Source organism: Puma concolor, chromosome C1 (genome assembly GCF_028749965.1).
Source record: "Puma concolor isolate L17-30 chromosome C1, mPumCon1.1.hap2, whole genome shotgun sequence".
Classification (NCBI taxonomy): Eukaryota; Metazoa; Chordata; class Mammalia; order Carnivora; family Felidae; genus Puma; species Puma concolor.
Window position 1 is genome coordinate 42,722,954 of NC_141674.1, and position 21,694 is coordinate 42,744,647.

Here is a 21,694-nt window from a genome sequence, read left to right on the forward strand (position 1 = left end):
AGTCCAGGCATAGAAATAGGCAAAGGTTCAGTGGACCAGAATAGAGAATACAAAAATAGGCCTAGACATATATGGTTGATTAATTTTTGACGTAAGTTTAAAGTGCATTCAATAAAGAAATGATAATCTTTTCAACAAACGGTGCTACAACAAATCCAGCTACAACCGCTGGATCTCTGGATGCAAAAAAAAGTGAGGGGTGCTTGGCTGGCTCAGTTGGAAGAGCAACTATTGATCTTGGAGTTGTGAGTTTGAGCCCCACATTGGATGTAGAGATTACTACAAAAAATAAAAAAATAAATAAAAAACTACTTTAAAAAAAGCCCCACTTTAGGCATGGAGCCTACTTTAGGAAAAAAAAAAAAGTGAGCTTATTCTACCTTGGACTCTATATAAAAATTAACTCTGATTGATTGATTGGGTGGTTGTGACCTCTACACCCAGAGTGGGGCTTGAACTCATGACCTCAAGGTCAAGAGTCTCATGATCTTCCAACTGACCCAGCCAAACACCCCCCAAAATTAACTCTTAATTGATCATAGGCCTACATATGAAACAAGAAACTATTTAAAAGTACTAGAAGACATGCCTGGGTGGCTCAGTCAGTTAAGCATCCAACTCTTGATTTTGGTTCAAATCATGATCTCACGGTTTCATGAGTCTGAGCCCTGTGTCGGGCTCTGCGCTAAGTGGAGCCTACTTGGAATTCTCCCTCTCTCTCTGCCCCTTCTCCACTCGTACTCTGTCTCTCTCAAAATAAATAAACATTAAAAAGAAAAAACAAGTTCTAGAAGAGGGGCACCAGGGTGGCTCAGTGGGCTAAGTGTCTGACTCTTGGTTTCAGCTTAGGTCATGATCTCAGTGGTTTCTGAGTTCAAGCCCCGTGTTTGTCATATTCTGCACTGACAGTGCAGAGCTTGCTTGGGGTTTTCTCTCTCTCTCATCCTCTGCCCCTCCCCCTCTCATGTGCACGTGCTCTGTCTCTCTCTCAAAATAAATAAATAAACAAACTTTAAAAAAGGCTCTAGAAGAAAACAAAAAATCTTTGTGACTTGATGTTAGGCAGATTTCTTTTTTTTTTCTTTAAGATTATATTTTTTAAGTAATCTCTACAATCCAATGTGGGGCTTGAACTTACAACCTGGAGATCAAGAGTTGCTTTCTTTACCGACCAAACCAGCCAATCACCCTGCAGATTTCTTAAATATGCACAAAAGCATGATCTACAAAGGAAAAAAAATAGCTAAATTGCCCTTGATCGAACTTAAGGACTTCTGTTCTTTGAAAGATACTGTTAAAAGAATCAAAAGCCAGTACACATATTGGATCAAAGTATTTGCAAATCACATGTCTGATAAAGCATAGGTATTCAAAACTTTTATAAAGAATTCTCGGGGCACCTGACTGGCTCAGCCAGGGGAGTGTGCGCCTCTTGATCTTGGGGTTGTGACTTTGAGCCTGTGTTGGGTGTAGAGATTTCTTAAAAATAAAATCTTCTTGGGGCGCCTGGGTGGCGCAGTCGGTTAAGCGTCCGACTTCAGCCAGGTCACGATCTCGCGGTCCGGGAGTTCGAGCCCCGCGTCAGGCTCTGGGCTGATGGCTCAGAGCCTGGAGCCTGTTTCCGATTCTGTGTCTCCCTCTCTCTCTGCCCCTCCCCCGTTCATGCTCTGTCTCTCTCTGCCCCAAAAATAAATAAACGTTGAAAAAATAAATAAATAAATAAATAAATAAATAAAATCTTCTTTAAAAAAAAAAAGAAAAAGAAAGAAAGCTCTCAAAACTTAATAAGAAAACAATACAAGTGAGGAGAAAATGGACAAAAGAGTTGAACAGATCCTTTACCAAAGAAGATTAATGGATGGCAAATAAGCACATGAAAAGATGTTCAACATCCTTAGGACAGACATATATATCAATGCATTAGAATTGAGAGTCCAGAAATAACCCCCAAAATTGATTTTTGACATGGGTGCTAAGACAATTTAATGGGGAAGGAGTCATTTTTTCAACAGTGCTGGGAAAACTGAGTAGGCACATGTAAAAGAAGAATCTGATTCCTTACTTCATACTGTATATAAAAATTAACTCAAGGGGCGCCTAGGTGGATCAGTGAGTTGAGTGCCCGCCTTCGGCTCTGGTCACGATCTCCCAGATTGTGAGTTTGAGCCCCACATCGAGCTTGCTACTGTCAGTGCAGAGCCCGCTTTGGATCTTATGTCCCCCTCTCTTTGCCCCTTCCCCACTTGCACACATTCTCTCAAAAAAAAAATTAAAAAAAAAACCAACATTAAAAACTAACTCAAAGTAGATTCTAGACCTAAATGTAAGAGCTACATCTACATCTACATAAGCATATAAAATTTTTAGGAGGAAAACATAGATATAAATCACTATAACCTTGGATTAAGCAGTAGCTTCTTAGGACACCAAAAGCTTAAGTGACAGAAAAGCTAGTTTAATTGGATTTAATTAAAAAAATGAAAACTTTTGTGCTTCAAAGGACACCATCAAGGAAGTGAAAAGACAATTTACAGAGGACACCATCAACAAAGTGAAAAGACAATTTACAGAAAGGTTGAAAATATTTGCACGTTATGTATCTGATAGAGGGACATGTTTTCAGAATATATAAAGAGTTCTTACAACTCAATGGTAAAAATAACCCAGTTTAAAAATGGGCAAAGGACTAACTAGACTTTCTACAAAGAGATCATGTGAACGGCCAATAAGCACATGAAAAGAAGCTCAACATCATTGGTCATTAGAGAAATACAAATTAAAACCACAATGAGGGGTGCCTGGGTGGTTCAGTCAGTTAAGTGACTTTTTTTTTTAATCTTTCTTTTTTAATGTCTATTTATTTTTGAAAGAGAGACAGAGAGTGAGTAGAGGAAGGGCAGGGAGAGGGAGACACAGAATCCAAAGCAGGCTCCAGGCTCTGAGCTGTCAGCACAGAGCCTGACACAGAGCTCGAACCCACAGACCACGAGACAATGACCTAAGCCGAAGTCACGTTTAACCACCTGAGCCACCCAAGTGCCCCAAGTGTCAGACTCTTGATCTCAACCCAGGTCATGATCCCTGGGTTTGTGGGTTTGAGCTCTGTGCTGTCAGTGTGGAGCCTGTATGGGATTCTCTCTCTCCCTCTCTCTCTGCCCCTCCCCCACTCGCTCTTGCTCTCTCAAATTAAACAACCATTTAAAAATTAAATAACACCACAATGAGACACTAGTTTATGCCTACTAAAAAGGCTGCCTATAAACAAAAAGATGGATGATGGCAAGTGTTGGCAAGAATGTGAAACAGCTTTTTCATTCATTACTGATCAGATTGAAAAATTTTACAGCCATTTTTGGGGCGCCTGGGTGGCTCATTCAGTTATGGATCAACTCTTGATTTTGGCTCAAGTCATGATCTCATGGTTTGTGAGTTTGAGCCCTGCATCAGGCTTTGAGCTAACAGTGGGGACCCTGTTTGAGATTCTCTGTCTCTCCCTCTCTCTTTGCCCCTCCCCCAGTTTCTCTCTCTTTCTCTGTCTCAGAATAAATAAACATTTAGAACAATGAAAAAATTATGCAACCATGTTAGAAAACAGTTTGATGATTTCTTATAATGTTAAGCGCACATTTAGCATTTGCCCAGCATTCTAAGTATTTCCTCAAGATCACTGAAACAGAAAGTCCACAAAAATACTTATGTTGGGCTCCTGGGTGGCTCAGTCAGTTAAGCATCCTACTTCGGCTCAGGTCATGATCTCATGGTTTGTGAGTTTGAGCCCTGCTTTGGGCTTTCCATCTCAGTGCACAGTCTGCTTCAGATCCTCTGTCTCTCTCTCTGTCCCTCTCCCTCCCTCCCCCTCCCCTGCTCATGTCCTCTCTCTCAAAAAATGAACATTTAAAAAAAAAAAAAAAAGATTAAAAAAAATAAAAATACATAGTATAGTCAATGCAATAGAATATTTACTTAAAATACTTAATACTTTATTTTTTTATTATTTTCTTTTTTTGAGAGAGAGAGAGAGAAAGAGAGAGAGAGAGAGAGAGAGAGAGAGAGAGAATCTCAAGCAGGCTCCATGCCCATCACAGAGCCCAACATGGGGCTTGAACTCACAACAGTGAGGTCATGACCTGAGCCAAAATCAAGAGTTGGACACTTAACTGGTTAAGTCACCCAGGCACCCCTGTTTATTTTGTTTTATTATTTTTTTTAATGTTTGTTTTTGAGAGAGAGAAAGACAGCCGGGGAGGGGCAGAGAGAGAGGGAGACAGAGGATTTGAAGCAGGCTCTGCACTGACAGCAGAGAGCCTGATGTGGGACTCGAACTCACAAAATCTGAGATCATGACCTGAGCTGAAGTCAGACACTTAACTGGGCCACCCAGGCACCTCCTAATATTCAAATTTTAAAAATACTTAAAAAAAAAACAAAAAACACTACCACATATACATAGCAATATGGACACATCTCAAGTCAGGCTGAGGGGGTGAGTTCCAGCCCTGCATGGGGCTCTTTGCTGACAGCTCAGAGCCTGGAGCCTGCTTGGGATTCTGTGTCTCCCTCTCCTTCTCTGCCCCTCCCCGACTCGTGCTCTGTCTCAAAAATAAACATTAAAATAAAAATTTTTAAATAAGCCATGCTGAGCAAAAATAGACTCAAAAGAATACATACTGTATGGTCCTATTTACTTGAAGTTCTAGACCAAGCAAAAGTCAATATCATAGAAATTAGAGAAGTGGTTGCCTAGGTGAGGCTGCAGAGGAGATTGCAGAGGTGCACAAGGAACCTTTTTTTTTTTTTATTCTATATTCTGATTGTGGTGGTGGTTACACAAGTGTATACATTTGCCAAAACTCATCAAATTATAGATTAAATTGGGTATATTTTACTGTGTGTAAATTATACTTTAATAAATATGACTAAAACTAAAAATACTTTTAAAAGTGGTATATATAAAAAGAAGAAATACTTAAAAACAAGGCAAAGAAAATATTTTAAAAGAAAATTACATGTACAATATGAATGCCATTAAATTTTTTTTTAAATATATAGGAAATGCATAAAAGTGTAATAGCACCTATCTTACCTATGATTTGGGATCAAACAAGTTTTCTTTTCCAGATTGTCTATGCTTTAAGGTTATGATTTTTATTTATTTATTTTTGGTAAAAAAATGGTTTATCCATTTCATTTTTTTGGTATAAAACACATGGGAGAAACCTATTCAACCTAGCCAATCAACATATAGCCTTCCACATGGAAAGGTACTTTTATCAAACTTTGAGTCTAAGAACATACAGATGTTTCTTTTCTTTTTTTTTTTTTAAGGACATGCAAATGTTTCTTTTACCATGTCTAAAGTAATTGTCTATGCTTTTCCATATAACTGTTTTAAAATTTCCATATGCCTCCATTATTTCATCTGTCCCAGTTAAAGTATAAGGAAAGGAGGAAGAGGGTTGGTTTAAACGTCTAAGTTTTCTACTGCCCTTTCTTTCCACATAGAGACTTGTGGATGTGAGTAACCAATCCCCCCACCCATAGCTGTGGTAGCCTTGATAAGAGAACCATATATATATGAATATGAGAATTGTATATGTATATGAATTAGAGAATCATTGTTATGTGTAGAGCCTTGCAGTGTAGACATAACATCATTACAGAGGTATTTATCAAGGCTTAGCATGTATTAGTAGTCAATAGCAAAAATAGCTCAAATTTTGGGAATGCAAGCTGGTACAGCCACTCTGGAAAACAGTATGGAGGTTCTTCAAAAAACTAAAAATAGAACTACCCTCCAACCCAGCAATTGCACTACTAGGCATTTACCACAAGGGATACAGGTGTGCTGTTTGGAAGGGACACATTCACCCCAATGTTTATAGCAGCGCTATCAACAATCGCCAAAGTATGGAAAGAGCCCAAATGTCCATCGATGGATGAATGGATAAAGAAGATGTGGTGTGGGGCGCCTGGGTGGCACAGTCGGTTAAGCGTCCGACTTCAGCCAGGTCACGATCTCGCGGTCCGGGAGTTCGAGCCCCGCGTCAGGCTCTGGGCTGATGGCTCAGAGCCTGGAGCCTGTTTCCGATTCTGTGTCTCCCTCTCTCTCTGCCCCTCCCCTGTTCATGCTCTGTCTCTCTCTGTCCCAAAAATAAATAAACGTTGGGGAAAAAAAAAAAAAAGATGTGTGTATATGTATATATACATATATATATACATATACACACATATATATATACACTTATACACACACACACACACACACACACACACACACACAATGGAGTTTTACTTGGCAATCAAAAAGAATGAAATCTTGCCATTTGCAACTATGTGGATGGAACTGAAGGGTGTTATGCTAAGTGAAATTAGTCGGAGAAAGACAAAAATCATATGACTTCACTCATATGAGGACTTTTAGACACAGAACAGATGAACATAAGGGAAGGGAAGCAAAAATAATATAAAAACAGGGAGGGGGACAAAACAGAAGAGACTCATAAATATGGAGAACAAGCAGAGGGTTACTGGAGGGGTTGTGGGAGGGGGGATGGGCTAAATAGGTAAGGGGCACTCAGGAATCTACTCCTGAAATCATTGTTGCACTATATGCTACCTAATTTGGATGTAAATTTAAAAAAATGAAAAATAAAATTCAAAAAAAAGAATTAAAAAATAGCTCAAATTTTAAGTGACAAAAAGAACTTTTTTGTGTGTAGAATAATTTTTTTTAAGTGTTTTAAGAAAAGCTCTTTCTCCTCTTTCAGCCTCAAGGTATTGCAGCATGCTGATTGAGGAAGGAGGATTGCAGCATTTATACAACATCAAAGAACACGAACAGACGGATCCCCATGTCCAACAGATTGCTGTGGCCATTCTAGACAGCTTAGAAAAACACATTGTGCGCCATGGGAGACCACCTCCCTGTAAAAAGCAGCCCCAGGCTAGACTAAATTGATAGCCATAAGTAATTGAATAACTGAATCACAGGAATCCTTTTTGTGATAGGTTCATTTGGAATATCTTACCCTCTGTGATGTTTTAGGGGTTTCTATGACAAGAGTCATAAGATCAGTTTGGGATTGACCGTGTAAAGTACTGCCCATGTGAACAGTCTCTAATTTGTCTTGTGATTTTTAACTTCTGAGGCAAGAAGGATCTGTTCCTTCATCATTGCCTTTTAGGAAATTTTCCACATCTTTCCGTGTTTGAACTTACCTGTGCTTGAAATTCTAGTTTTATGATAAAGTTTGCACGAACCCTTAAGCCAGACTTTTCTGATCTTAAAGTCCCTTCCAATCAATTTGCAGCTTCAGATAAGCTGTTAACCTGATTTCTGGCACTGCTTCAGTTGTAAGTTTTATACTGCTTCTGTATAAAACGGCTTTCTTCTCTGTGTACCTTTTATAAGATGTCCTTCTTAGTGTGAAAGAGCGGAAATCCAAGTCCTGTTTGAAAGCTACTCACCAACTGGAGCCTGGGTGGATGGCAGAAAAAATATATTGGAAAGAAAACTATTAAGGGGGAAAGAAATAAGGAACTAGAGAAAGGTCTGCTCTTACAATACAGTTTTTAAACTGGGACAGGCTATCCTGGAGCCCACCTCTTCTGAGGCAGTAAGCAGTAGCTTATTCTTCATATTTATTCCTGGAAGCATGGGCTGCTGCTTCCTACACAGACTGCTGGTTACTCTCTAGAAATATTTCCCGGGACATCACAGTGTAAAATATTACAACATTCTGTGTTAAAGATTAATTGTCTGAATCTCTATAAGTCATACTATTGTGAAAATGTGAATTTTTATAAAATTGTCTCTTGTTAAAACTGAGCATTATTTTCCCTCTGTTTCAAAGTCATTTTATTCAGTGACATAGAGACTACACACGGTATTACCTGCTCAGTTAAATACACTTAACAACAGTAAATTTTGTCACAAGAAGTTAAATTTTCTTTCTTTCTTTTTTTTTTTTCAAAATACATGTATCTTAATGTTCTCATGTTGGAGAAAGATGTCCACACCTCACTGCCAAAAATGAATGAGAAGCGTTAGACTGTTGTTAAATACAATGGTTCTAGATGTAGCGTGTAAAAGGAAATATTTTTTGATGGGTTATTTTTTAGACAATTGCCTTTCCTTTTGAGATACCCGTTACAGCAGAGTAAAGAATCAATTATCATTATATCAATAATGGCAGCTGGGAGGCAGCAAGTCACCAAGAAATTTAATTTCCATTTAAAATTTTAGTTTGTGAATAAGGTTAATCACAATTTCAGATGACTGCATTTTTTTCCATAGATGGCTAAACCGTTTTCAATAGAGATTTAAAATGGTATGTTTAAATTATGGTGATTATTCAGAGGCATTTTTATTTAGAAAAGAGCTGGCTTATTAGTGTGCTGATAGCATTTTTGACATACATATTTCATACCACTATCACAAAAATCATACTTGAATTATTTCATACTCCTTCGCAGGGATGAAAACTTAAACTAAAAGAAAATAGTTATTTAGAACCATTAAAAACCATATTATATTGTGGATTACTTCTGACTTAATTGGTTTAAGGAATTTTTATAGGCACAAGATAAATTTTCACGGATTGTCTATTTCAGGGGAAATGGAAGATTCTTTTAGCTTTCCCCCTTTTTCCTAGATTTTAATGTCTAAGGCAAAATGTAGAAAATAGGCCGGCCTGCACTAGCTTGGAAATCGCTAGCTATTTTGACTATCTCCAGGCCTCTTAGCTTGTATAGTTAGGGAAAAGCCTGTTTGAGAAGTTTGGCTTCAAGTGTCTCTTCTGTCCTGTTGAAGCAAAAGTATGTGTTCCTTATTAGGCTAGGCTTAGGTTTTTATCTTTACAAATTGTTTTCAGAAAGAGCTAACAATGTACAATAACTCCCTTCATTGCTCAGAATAACTTGATAGATGAAGACTTAAAAATATTGAAAATTAGTTTTAAATTACTACTTTGAACATTGGTAATGGTGGGATATTTCTGAGTCTTAAAAGCAAAATAATTGCTCACATCCCATATATAAAAATTGTAGTGCCTTTGTGGTTGGGATGGTTCTTAAAATTGTGTATCTAACTAAGGCATAGAATTGTCTGTAAGGTCTTGAATCTGGCTAAAATATAGTAGATGTATATATTGAAATTATGAGGCATAACTGGCCTGTGTCTACAGTTGGAATCTATTAATTAGGCCTATCTTTTACATGCGTATAGTAGAATGTAACAGTACTTGGTGCCTTCAAGGGTTACCTCTTCAGTGGCTTAGAGGTGCTGTTTCAAGCACAATTTAGACTAGGGCTGAACCACTCATTGCTCAAATCACTGGTGCACTCAGATATTGTAAAATATCACTACATCAGTCCACAAGCAGCAGCAAGGTTTAGATCTACCAAAGGAAATGGAATTAGACTTTTTAAGAGTATAATGATGCATATTGGTATCATTGAGTAAAACAAGAACAGTCTAAAATTAAAGCAGAAATCAGGCATCTTGTTCTTTACATCAAATAAGTTTTGCTCGTGGTCTTTACACTCTAAAAAATCATTTTTTCCTTTTGGCAGTTGAAAAGAAACATAAATCAAGTAGTAATAAGGGGTTAGTTAACTCTCTGGCCAAGGACTCAGTGGTTACTGATCTTAATTGAGGATTTGAAAAATCGTATCAGACCCACAGTTCTAGGAATTGACCTTAAATACTGCTGCTCTTTACCCCTGGACAGAAATGCCAGTTAGTGGCACTAGTCAACTTAATTACCTAAGGTGGAGGTGAATCACCATAAAAGGGTGCTATAGGAATTGAATTTCATGACCTCTTTTGTTTGCAAACTTCAAAGATTCGTGTTTAAAAACATCAAATCTATCAAGCCTAAGAAGTTGTTCTTACTATTGAGACCTTTTGAGTTGGCCCTTTTCCTCCCTAGTCACTTTCATTTAGCTGTATGTTTAATTATGCCATGTGTTAAGATAAGATTGGGCCTTCTTCTAGCCCTTTGGAGCACGTTGTAATGAAAATATATTTTATGTTCTCAGTTACGATACATTAATGAACAATGGTTTTGGCTTAGTGTTTTAAAATGCATGGCACCCTCGTAGAACAACCTGCAGCCAATACCTGAGACTGAAAAGAGGTCATGAGTAGCAGGGAAAACCCACCCCTTTCCTGCCCTCTCTAATGCCATGTTTACAGTATTTGTTCATTGCGCAACTTTTATTTTGGAATAAACAGTATTATTAAACTGAAGGTGTAAATTAAAGGCAGTATCATAATGTCAGCTGATACGGGCAGTTTTATCTGTATGTTACTTATTTGGGAACTTTATATGGATAGGGCCTCAGAGTAGTGTTCTAAGGCAGCCTGTAGAGAAGTTTGCAAACTTAACGGTTTCCCTCTCGAATCCGTTGTAGCAGTTTCAAATGATTGTGTGGATATTGGATGTTTAACCTTTACCATTTGCTTTGTATCGACACATTTTTCATTTTAAGTGTTAACTCATGTACTGTTTACTTTAGGAATAATGCAAATCCAACCTTCATCCAGTGATGAGAATAGCAGTATGATAGGAATTTGCTCAATGTGCTTTAAATGAGTAATTGCTTTATCTTTTTTAGTATCTGATAGACTTTGCATGACACGGTACACTCCTAATTATGCATTCTTTAGTTTCCAAATCTTAACCTAAGACATTCTATATTAACTGATGGGTAGCCTGAGAAAGAGCTTTCTCTGACTGTTTCTCCCCTCAGCCAATATTTTTGGGTAAATTATGGGAAAGTCAATGCTATTTCTCATTTCTCTGGATGAAGCGAAGTTCATTTGGATGGCACAACCAAACTTTAGAGCTAGATAGAATGGCTATTAAGAATATTTAGAAAATCCAAATTTATCAAAATTACTCTATGGAAAATCATACATCTAGTTCATTAATACTATTAGCGTAATTTCGAACTTCCTTTTGGGGAAACTGTTCAAATGGGTTCTTTTAAGCTTATTTTAATCAGCTTAGAAGCAAGAAGCTACTTAGCTAATGAAAGCTGAGATACACTTTCATAAAAGCAAGAAATTGTTGAAAGCATTTTTTTCTTTAAAAAATGGGATGATGTTAATGTCAAGATTTATACTGAGATAATCCACAAGAATAAAATTTTAAAATCTTAAAATCCTTGACTTTTGTAGAATTCCCACTGTCAAATTCCCACGGACTTATGAGAGAAAGGCTATCTTTTGCTTAAATTTCGATGGAAGAGTTTAATTCCTTTCAAAGGATATGAAAAATTCATTGGGAAATGTAATGTGTATACATTTCCAAGGCTCTCAAATTCTCTGGACTGAAGGCACTGTTCTCACTGTGGCCAGATGAATGGGAGTGTTCTGTACATGAATCATGCTATATTTTAAATCAGGACATCACTTAGGTATTAATGTTGTGTGTACAGAGTTTTGTTTTGGGAATTTTTTTTTTGCCTAAATAAATGTTATAAATTTTATGTAAAGCGTGTCTTGTCTACTTTATTTCTAGACTATTTGCTTTAATGCAAGATACAGATTCCTTAGTTATTAACTTGTAGCAATGGCTTACCAGTGGTTTTATTGCACAAGTTTCTAGTACTGGATGGAACTCCATTCATTCATTTCATTAAATACCTGTGCTAGGTACTGTTTAAGTGTTGGAGTTTATATAATTTATAAATCCCTCAGGAAACTTACAGTTTTGTGGGGAGGAAATATTAAGCATAGAAATATTATTTTAAATTGCATTACAGGCCAGTCCATAGTGCTTATTATAGAGGCACAGAGATCACAATCCAAACTGGGCACCCATTACACAACCCCAAGAAGACTTCCTAGAGAACATAATATCTGGGTTGACATTCATTCACACAACTATTGAGATAATTAACTGATATAATGTATATTAAGAGTATTTAATGAGGGAGATTACCAAAAAACAAGGTTTAAGCCAGAAAGAAGCCTTAGTTATTTATTTCAGTTTCAGAAAGTCATTTTGTAGTTGAAGAAACGGTCTTAAATAAAACGAGCTTGTCTGTCACACAGGAAGCCAGTGACAGACTGTGCGCTACAATTATTTCCAGACTTCCAATCCAGTAGGCCTCTCCTCCCCACCACATTGTTACATAATAGCATGAGATTTCTTAGATTTTAGGCATTATGTGATTAAGCATCAAGTGAATGTTACAGAAAAGAATGCACCAAATGGTCACAGAAGTGGAGATTGTCCCTGAGGATGATGTTCTAGGGCAGCGTTAGTGTTAGAATGCTACGTTAATGAATGGTCAAAATAAATACGATTGCTTCACTAATATACAAATATGAGATTAGCTGTGTTAGGATGACAGGTTTTTTTTTTAAAGTTTTATAACTTCAAAAAGGAAAAATTGTAAAACCTTACTCCACCCTTCCCCCTCCCTCACCCTTTGTCACAGTTTTTATTATGTAGATTGACCCAATTTCTCTTGACTGAATTCCTCCTTTCTTCCCATTATCCTTCCATCCTCTCTTCCCCATTAATCTGCATTTTAGGAGTCCAATGAATTGTTCTAACTCCATTAACTCCTTGAATTGAGAGGAGGGGATGAATGGTAGAAACCATGAGCACTCACATTAATCATTTTTGTTCTTATAATTTAAGATTCTAATGCAGTCTCAAAATTTAGTCTTTACACAGGCTCCAGCCTATGAAAGAGCAAGTCCTAGGCTGGGAGTACCCACAGTGAGCTCTTAGCTTTCAGAAGTAAGCCTTTAGAACAAGTTTGGGGAAACGACACCAATAGCCAGATGCTGCAAACGAATGGCTTACTCCCATGCCTTCAGTAAGACAGCTGCTCAAAATCATCTTGCAATGACTCAGTCAAGGACCATCTCTAATGAGTAGCCCTTCTTGACTTGGGATATGACTACTAACAGCTGAGAAGAACAGCAAAAACTCTTATTAGCTCAGGTGCCTGGGCGCTCAGCACCACTTTGGGCACAGGGATTGGAAGACAAAACAAAACAAAACAAAAAACCTTAGCTCTCCTGTCACTTCACATTAATATACATTATAAAAGGAACAATTTTCAATTACATACCTAGAATGTGATTGTCATATTTGAATATGGAAATTAAAGGGTTTCCAAAAACATATTTTACCTAATTCTCAGTCTCATCAATTTGGCCTTAAACAAAACCCTTCAAAACTGCCGATACTATGAATGATGAGCCAAGTACTGCATTTAACTCTCAAATATCTTGTAAGGAAAGATAATTATTCCCTACCTTTACAGATGAAGGGAAGCCTAACGAGATCAAATGACTTGCCTCAAATCATAAGATATAGAGGAACTTGTAGATTAAACCTAGACACTGTTTTGACACTAGTATCTCCACTATTTGTAGAACTTTTGCTATTTTGTAAAATTAGTACTAATGATTTTCAATGCAAAGCAAAGGTATAATCAAAATCCCTTTGAAACTGATTCATGAAATAAAGCACATTATTATTAGTGGATATTAGCAGTGGATTTAAAGATTTCCCCTTTAAAGACCTATGAGACTAAATCAACCATAATTTAGGTTTTGGGGTCAATCAATTAACACTATATGCCAAGTACTATTGGAAGGGGTCTATAATTTCAAATACTACTAGTCACTCGATAGATTCCAATGACTGACTTGGAATTCCAATGTAACTGGAAAGTATATCAAGGTAAGCACTATGCTAAACCTTTTTATGTGTATTTTCTCAGTTAAGCCTTGCAACAACCTTATAACAACGGTGACAATTATTCCATTTTATGGATACAGAAATTGTGAGGTATTAAATAACTTTGCCAGGGTCACAGACTATTAGGTGTCATAGTCACGCATTAAGACTCAGGTCTGTCAGGCTCTGAAATCTATGCTCTTAATCACTGTGCTATACACAGGAAAAATCCAATTTAACCATTAATGCCAATCTCAAATCCAATTTAAACCTTTCCTGTTTAGGGCTGCTTACACTTTGTGCTCCTTTGTGGTTCCAGTTCCTTTCTTTATTTCCTAGGCAGGCTCTTTCCATAACAAAGGTTTTATTGCTGATCACAATGGGAGAAATAAACCAAAGCTAACAGACATAGATATGGGTAAATCACAGATGTTAATAGCTCATCTTTGTGTGCTTCCTCAGTGCCCAGAAAGAGACAAATACTTGCTCAAAGTCACAGACCTTTTCCCTTAGAAAGCATCCTATCTATTTGAAAGCCAAAAATAACACATAGGGTAGAAGTTCTATTAGCTTTTAAGTAACTGCCCAAAGGAGAGGTGAAGTGGAATTTGAATTTAGGCTTTTTTTGACATCAAAGTTCATGATCTTTCCTCTATACTTCAGGTCCATGAGGCTTAAGAGATTTTATAAAATTCTTAAAGAATGTCAACCGTGATTTAAAGAGATCTTGACTACAGTTTTCTAATTTCATTTCAAAGTTTAATTTCTTTATTTTGTTATTTTTAAAGATATGTTTATTAAGTTTATTTATTTTGAGAGAGATAGAGCATGTGAGGGAGAGAGGGGAAGAAAGAGAGAATCCTGAGCAGGCTCTACGCTTCAGTACAGAGTCTGATGTGGGGCTTGAACCCATGAACTGTGAGATCATGACCTGAGCTGAAACCAAGAGTCAGACGCTTAACTGACTGAGCCACCCAGGTGCCCTATTATTATTGTCTTTAAGTAGGCTTCATTCACACCTAGCAAGGAGCCCAACATGGGGCTTGAACTCACGACCCTGAGATGAAGATATGAGCTGAGATCAAGAGTCAGATGCTTAACTTGTGGGACCCAAGGAATTTAACAAAAACCCCCTACCCCTGGACAAGCAGAGCAAGACTAACTCCATTTTATGCTACACCCACCATCCCATGTATAACCCCCACATGACCTACTTATTGCTTAAGACACTCCCCCACCCTAGTCAAGGCCGCAGGGCACACCCTTACTGGAAACCAGCTCAAATAGGAACGAGGAACCCCTAACTGCCAAAGAGTGTAAACCCCGCCTTTTGCCCTCCAAACTTGCGTGCCAATTCTGACCAGAGTGATAGGCTAGTTCAAACAGTTACTATAGGGTAAATTGTAATTCAATTGGCCACCTGCGTGTGGACTAACATGACTATGCAACTTTCTGTGTGTGTTACAATCTCATTGGCCACTGCCCCTATAAAACTGCTACGCCTCTTAACCTAGGGGTCCAAGTCCCTGCTCCACTGTGTCGGGTATACTTGGGCCCAAGCTCGAGCTTGCAAATAAACCCTTGTGCGTTTGCATCGGTATTGGCTCCTTGGTGGTCTCTCGGATTCGAAATCGGGGGCATTACAAATTGACTGAGCTACCCAGGTGCACTGAGAAGTTGAATTTCTTTAAACTTCTCAGTTTATCTACATCTGCACAATCCTTCCCTACCTTTTCTTCAGAGTTGGCAGGAAGAGAGTAGGGTATGTCAGTGAAGGCTTTGTAGAGGAATTGACATCTAAGTGAGATTAAAAGGATCAATAGGAATTAGGTGGGGGGAGGGGGTAGAGTGAACAACAACAAGTGTGCAAAAGTACATTTCTGGGGGCGCCTGGGTGGCTCAGTTTGCTAAGCTTCCGACTTGGTTTCTGCTCATGATCTCACGGTTTGTGAGTTCGAGCCTGGCATTGGGCTCTGTGCTAGCAGTGCAGAACCTGCCTGGGATTCTCTCTCTCTCCCACTCTCTCTGCTCCTGTCCTGCTCACACTGGTGCATGCTCTGTTCGCTCTCTATATTTAAGAGTCTCTTATGTTTTGTTCCCGTTAGAGCACCATCTTTAAGAATTTTTTTATTCTTCATGAGATGGGAGGTTATAGGAGAGTTTTGTTTAGAAGGGTGACATGACCGTTTAAAATGATCACCCCATGGGACACCTGGGTGTCTCAGTTGATTAGGCAACCAACTTTGGCTCAGGTCATGATCTCACGGTTTGTGAGTTCAAGCCCCGTGTGGGGCTCTGTGCTGACAGCTCGGAGCCTGGAGCCTACTTTGGATTCTGTGTCTCCCCCTCTCTCTGCCCCCTCCCCTGCTCACACTCTGTGTCTCTCTGCCTCTCAATAATAAATAAACGTTAAAAAAATAAAATAAAATGATCACCCCAGCTCCTGTTTTGAGAATAGATTTCAGTGGAGCAAGGGTAGAAGCTGAGAAACCAGATAAGAAGATCTTGTAAAAATCCAAGCGGGGGTGCCTGTGTGGCTCAGTTGGTTGAGTGTCAGACTTCAGCTCAGGTCAGGATGTTGCAGTCTGTGGGTTTGAGCCCTGTGTCGGGCTCTGTGCTGACAGCTCAGAGCCTGGAGCCTGCTTCGGATTCTGTGTCTCCCTCTCTCCCTGACCCTCCCCCATTCATGCTCTGTCTCTCTCTCTCTCTGTCAAAAATAAATAAACATTTAAAAAAATAATTAAAAAAAATCCAAGCAGGCAATGACAAGCCGTTGGCCCAGGGAAGAGGTAGAACATAGATAATCTCTAGATATATTTTGAAGATAGAACGAAGGGTTTCTTAAAAGGTAGGATAGGTGATATAAGAATAAAAAACAAGGGGGCACTTGGCTGGCTCAGTTGGTAGAGCATGGGACTCTTGACCTTGGGGTCATGAGTTCAGCCCTAATGTTGGACCAAGAGCCTATTCTTAAAAAAGGAGAGAGAATAAAAGAGTTAAAAATGATTTCCAAGATTTCATAAGCAACTGAAAATGAAGAAATTGCCACATATACTGAAATAGAAAAGACTGGCAAGAAAAGCAAGTTAGGGGGAGGATATCAAGAGTTTACTTTTGGACACATTAAGGCTGTTTATATAACCAGGTTGTCTATATGTTGAATAGACAGCTGGGTATGAGTCTGAAGTTCGAAAGTGAGGCATGGGGTAGACATAAAAAATAGGGATACATCAGCATATAGATTGCTTGCAAAGTGATGAAACTAGATAAAATCCCCACAAGTAAAAGAATGGATAGAGGAGAGGTATACAAGCACTGAGTCCTGGCATACACAAGAAGTAGAATTCTGAGTGATGAGGAATCAGGAGGATGAGAAGGAGCAGCCAGTGAGGTAGGTGGAAAAGAGAAAGAAAGAAGAAAGAGGTTGGGGGCGGGGGGTGGGGGGGTGGGAGGGGAAGAGATGTATTCTGGAAGCTAAATGAAAGTATTATTTATTTATTTATTTATTTATTTATTTATTTATTTATTTATTTATTATTTTTTGTGAATGTATTTTAGAGAAGAAGAAATCACTTGGGTCAAATGCTGCTGAACAGTCAAATAAGATGAAGAATGAAAAGTGCATTTATCAACTTGACAAGAACTGTTTAGTGGAGTGGCCAGGGTGAAACAAAATGGTAAGAGACACCAGGTACAGACCACACTTTAGAGAGGTTTTACTGTAAACAGAGTAGAAGAGATGGGGGGGAGTACGTTGTCAAAAGTTTAAAAGTAGTAGAAAAACCAATGAATTACCCAAGTAGTGATTAGTATAAGTTTCTTGTGCACACCAAAACCCTGCAAACCAAGAGCACTCAAAACCAAGAAATGGAATGAGGCTCAGGGGTTATAAAGCAGCTTATATAGTGAGAAAGCAGTGATTACTCTTCACAGTGGTTGGTTATAATATTAGAGTTGTCTTAAATGATAAGGAATTGATTAGTGGTTACCTCATACCAACCTTAGGAAACAGTTTAAGTTTTGCTTATTATTTTCAGAAGCATAAGCAAGAAATGGCCCAGGTTAAGTTAGCCTTGCAAGATAAATTAAATTAAACTTTGTACAACTAACTGTTTTTTCTGTTCAGGGAATTTTTGAGGGTGGTCTCCATTTGTTTTTGACTTTTACAACCTGAATAATTAGGTCAAAAGTATTTTTTTGTTTTTAATTATGGAAAGAGTATAGGCTTTTTTTTTAATGTTTTTTTTTTTTTAATTTATTTTTGACAGAGAGAGACAGAGCATGAGTGGGGGAGGGTCAGAGAGAGAGGGAGACACAGAATCCGAAGCAGGCTCCAGGCTCTGAGCCATCAGCACAGAGCCCCATGCAGGGTTCGAACTCACAGACCGCGAGATCATGACTTGAGCTGAAGTCAGACGCTCAACCCACTGAGCCACCCATGCGCCCCAGTATAGGCTTTTTTTTTAATTTATTTTTTATTTTTTAAAATACTTTATTTTTGAAGTTATTTATTTATTTATTTATTCAGAAAGAAGGAGAGAGAGCCAGGGAGGGGCAGAGAGAGAGGGAGAGAGAATCCTAAGCAGGAGTTCGAGCCCATGAACCATGAGATCATGACCTGAGCCAAAACCAAGGGTTGAATGCTTACCCACTGAGTCACCCAGGTGTCCCTTAAATATTTTATTTTTAAGCAATCTCTGCACCCAACATGGGGCTCAAACTTAACAACCCTAAGATCATAAGTGGGAGCATGCTGCACCCACTGAGCCAGTCAGGTGTCCCTCAGCTTGTTTATGTGCTGGTGTCAATGATCCAAGAAAGGGGACAAATGATAATTCAGGAGAAAGAAAGGAGGTTGCTGGGTGATGTCTTTGACTAAGCAAGAGGGGATAAGATCTAGTGGACAAGTCCAAATACAGGAGCTGGCCTTAGGTAAGAGCAAAATAGTTGATAGTAATAGGCAGTAAGGCAAAGACAGTTTGCCCATACAGAGAGGTGGGTAGTTGTTGATGGTGAGAACTTAGGATGCTCTTTTTTAAAATTTTATTTTATTGCTTTTCTTTTTTTCAGTAAAACAGGAAGCTGAGAATATGTTTGGAGGAGGAGGTGTTGGAAGTTGGAGGATAGAGAAGTTATGAAATAATAGTCCTCTGAAAATAAACTCCCAACATTGACTGGACTGGGAGTTAGAAAACTAGATTTTGATTCCCAGGTTTTCTGTTCATCACGTGGGTAAAATTTAACTTGTCTATTCAATCTCTCAGGTGTTCAGTTTCTCTGTGGGTAAAATGGAGATACCTACTGTAAATAACTTTTTAATGTTTATTGTTTATTTTTGAGAGAGACAGACGGGGGGGGGGGGGGGCAAGGGCAGAGAGAGAGGGAGACACAGAATCTAAAGCAGGCGCCAGGCTCTGAGCTGTCAGCACAGAGCCAGACAGGGAGCTCAAGCTCACAAGCAGTGAAATCATGACCTGAGCTGAAGTCAGACAGTTAATGGACTGAGCCATGCAGAAGCCCTAGATTTTTTTTTTTAATGAGGATTAAATAAAAGAATAAATGTGAAAGGAAAGCATTTTGCAAAGTATTTGTACTTGAAAAATAACTAACTTTTGAATCCACTTATTAAGGACTTGCTATGTGTCAAGCATTATCATAGTTTTATGTATGTTATCTTATTTAATCTTTACACACCAACCCTGGGCGCTAACACATTCTTATCACATTTTACTGATGGGGATGTTGAACTTCAGAGAAATTAAGAACTTTGCTCAAGGTTCACAAATTAGTAGATAGCTGAGGAGGCATTCCAATCCAGGGTTCAAATCTAAGGCTCATACTCTTAAGAACTACCCTTTTCAAGACATATTTTTACTTAAATTAGCTGAAGTGTACTAATTTACTGCTTTCAGAGTTTCTTTCTTGGAGCAGGTTATAAGGATTTTCTTAGTACCTTGCAGGTCACAAGAAAGCTGAGTAAAGGAAGTCAGAAGTGTTTCTGATACTTGATTCATTCAATGTCGGTAGGAGTTGGATCAACAGAGAAGAGTGATAAAAGAGAGGTGTTGTTACCACAGTTTTAGGAGAAAGGTCTTTAAAACTATATTTTTTAAAGTATTTATATCTATATATCTATATCTATATATATAGATATATATATATTCTAGGGGTGCCTGCCTGACTCAGTCAGTAGACCATGGGACTCTCAATCTTGGGTCCTGAGCTGAAGCCCCACGTTGGGTATAGAGAGTACTGAAAATACATAAATAAATATTCTATTTTCCAATTTCACAGGCATACTCTAGAGTGGGCATACTCTAGAGTGGCTACAGGAGTGAGGTATCAACCCCTGAGGTGTGGGTTTAAGGCAAGTTGGTCTCAGAGGCGTGAGTAGGAGTTGGGTGAGCGCTCTCTGTGGCGTTGGTGTGCCCAAAGGAGGACGGTTGGGCCCTGATAGGGTGGGGTGGTGGTCGGCACGGGTAGGCGAGGGGCGGGCCGGCCCCGGGGGCGGGGTCTGCGGCGGTCCGGCCTCCGAGGGAGGGGGAGAGGCCGCGGCGGGCGCGTGCGCGTGGTCACGCCGGGCGTTTCAAAACCCCTGCGGTCCGAACGGAACAGCGTGATTGCTGCGTGCGCTGCCCGGGAGCGGGCGCTCCTCAGCTGCCTCACAGCGAGGTTCGACCCCCTTCTCTCGCGGGATCCGGGTCCGCGCTCGACGCTCGCTCTCTCCTGCAGCCCCGCCGACGGGGGTCGCCATGGTTCACTTCTTGCACCCGGGCCTGTCGCCCAGGAATATCGTCCCTCCCGACGCTCAGAAGGATGCCCTGGGTTGCTGCGTGGTGCAGGTGAGCACCGGGGCGGGGACGCGAACCTCGGCGGGACGCCGCGCTAGCCAGGGAGTCGTCGGGGACTGTGCGAAGGCACTTGCTGGTTCGTTTGGCTGACGTGGGGTAAAGTCTGAAGAGTGAGCCGAGGCTGGGCTCCTATCGTCGCTGGGGAAGTGCACGCTGGAAGGGAGTTTTCTGTCCCGGGCGTCCCAGCCTCTGGGCCGAGCGCTCTGACCTGGCGCCGCAGCGTTCAGGCTCGGCGAGGGCGAGTCCCGCCCCCCGGCTGACCCGAGGGCATCTCCTCTTCAGGTCTGCGATTCTCATCTGTGGAGGCAGCCGCCGTTTGCTGAGTGGTGTAAGCTCGGACGTAAACTCTCTAGGCTTGGCCGGCAGTTGACGGTGGCGCTTATTATTGTCATAATGAACCCAAATGCCCCCGACCTCGACCGTACTGCCACGTGCATTGTGGACGTGGTACTCCATAGAGACTGTGACCCAGCAGTCCCTAGTACCCGAGGCCTGTGCCCCGGAACTCTAGCTGGAAGCCGCTCGTGCGTCCGGCGAGGGGGTGGGGGGACTAGAACCCCAAGACATGAAATTCTTTAAGTTCACGTGTACCTCCTTCCGCCCTCCCTCCACGGAATTCCTATTAAACTACACCTACGAAAATGCAAACCAAGAGAGTGTATTTTCTGCTGTGTGTTAAGTATCGCGTTTCTGGAGTAATCCGGTTATCTCTAGTCTTTTGTATGCATTGATAGTCTCCATTTTTCTGTAGTCTAGGGCAGTTGAGAACTCTAAAGGTTAGTTGATTTGCTTAAGAACCTGAACTTGACTTCGGGTGTTCTGGGGTCAGACTCCACATTCTACAACGCCCCAAGGGCCACGACTCTTACAACTCAAAATCCACTTAAGGCTCAACCTAAAATATGGAGGAAAGGAAACCTTCATTGAGGTTGTACTTTACGTGCAATACCTTGTTGGAAGATTGTTGTGCCCTACAACGATCTGTCCTGTACTTCTCTGTACTCTGTTGGATTCACTTTTAATGCTGCTATATAATTTGTAAATTTGTTTGTAGCAAATAGAAAAGCTGGGTTTTTAAGCATGTACTATATAGCACAGTATCTCAAGCACATTTTTTGTTGACGCTAATTG

General features: G+C 39.8%; 2 protein-coding genes across 3 annotated transcripts in view; both read left to right on the forward strand.

Moving 5' to 3' along the window:
- ZYG11B (zyg-11 family member B, cell cycle regulator) overlaps positions 1-11,502 on the forward strand; it is a 91,820-nt gene extending 80,318 nt beyond the window's left edge. Inside the window, exon 14 of the mRNA XM_086716992.1 lies at positions 6,768-11,502. Within this exon, the coding sequence (XP_086573118.1) occupies positions 6,768-6,958 (191 nt within the window). The 3' untranslated portion in view covers positions 6,959-11,502. The remainder of the gene's footprint in view (positions 1-6,767) is intronic.
- An 8,764-nt stretch (positions 11,503-20,266) lies between these two features.
- The window catches only part of ZYG11A (zyg-11 family member A, cell cycle regulator), a 76,967-nt gene continuing 75,539 nt past the window's right edge, over positions 20,267-21,694 (forward strand). The window contains exon 1 of one of the 2 annotated variants that reach the window (XM_025912162.2): positions 20,267-20,554. In XM_025912162.2, coding sequence (XP_025767947.1) covers positions 20,465-20,554 — 90 coding nt within the window. In that variant the 5' untranslated portion in view covers positions 20,267-20,464. The remainder of the gene's footprint in view (positions 20,555-21,694) is intronic. The other variant, XM_086716993.1, reaches the window with a different exon arrangement.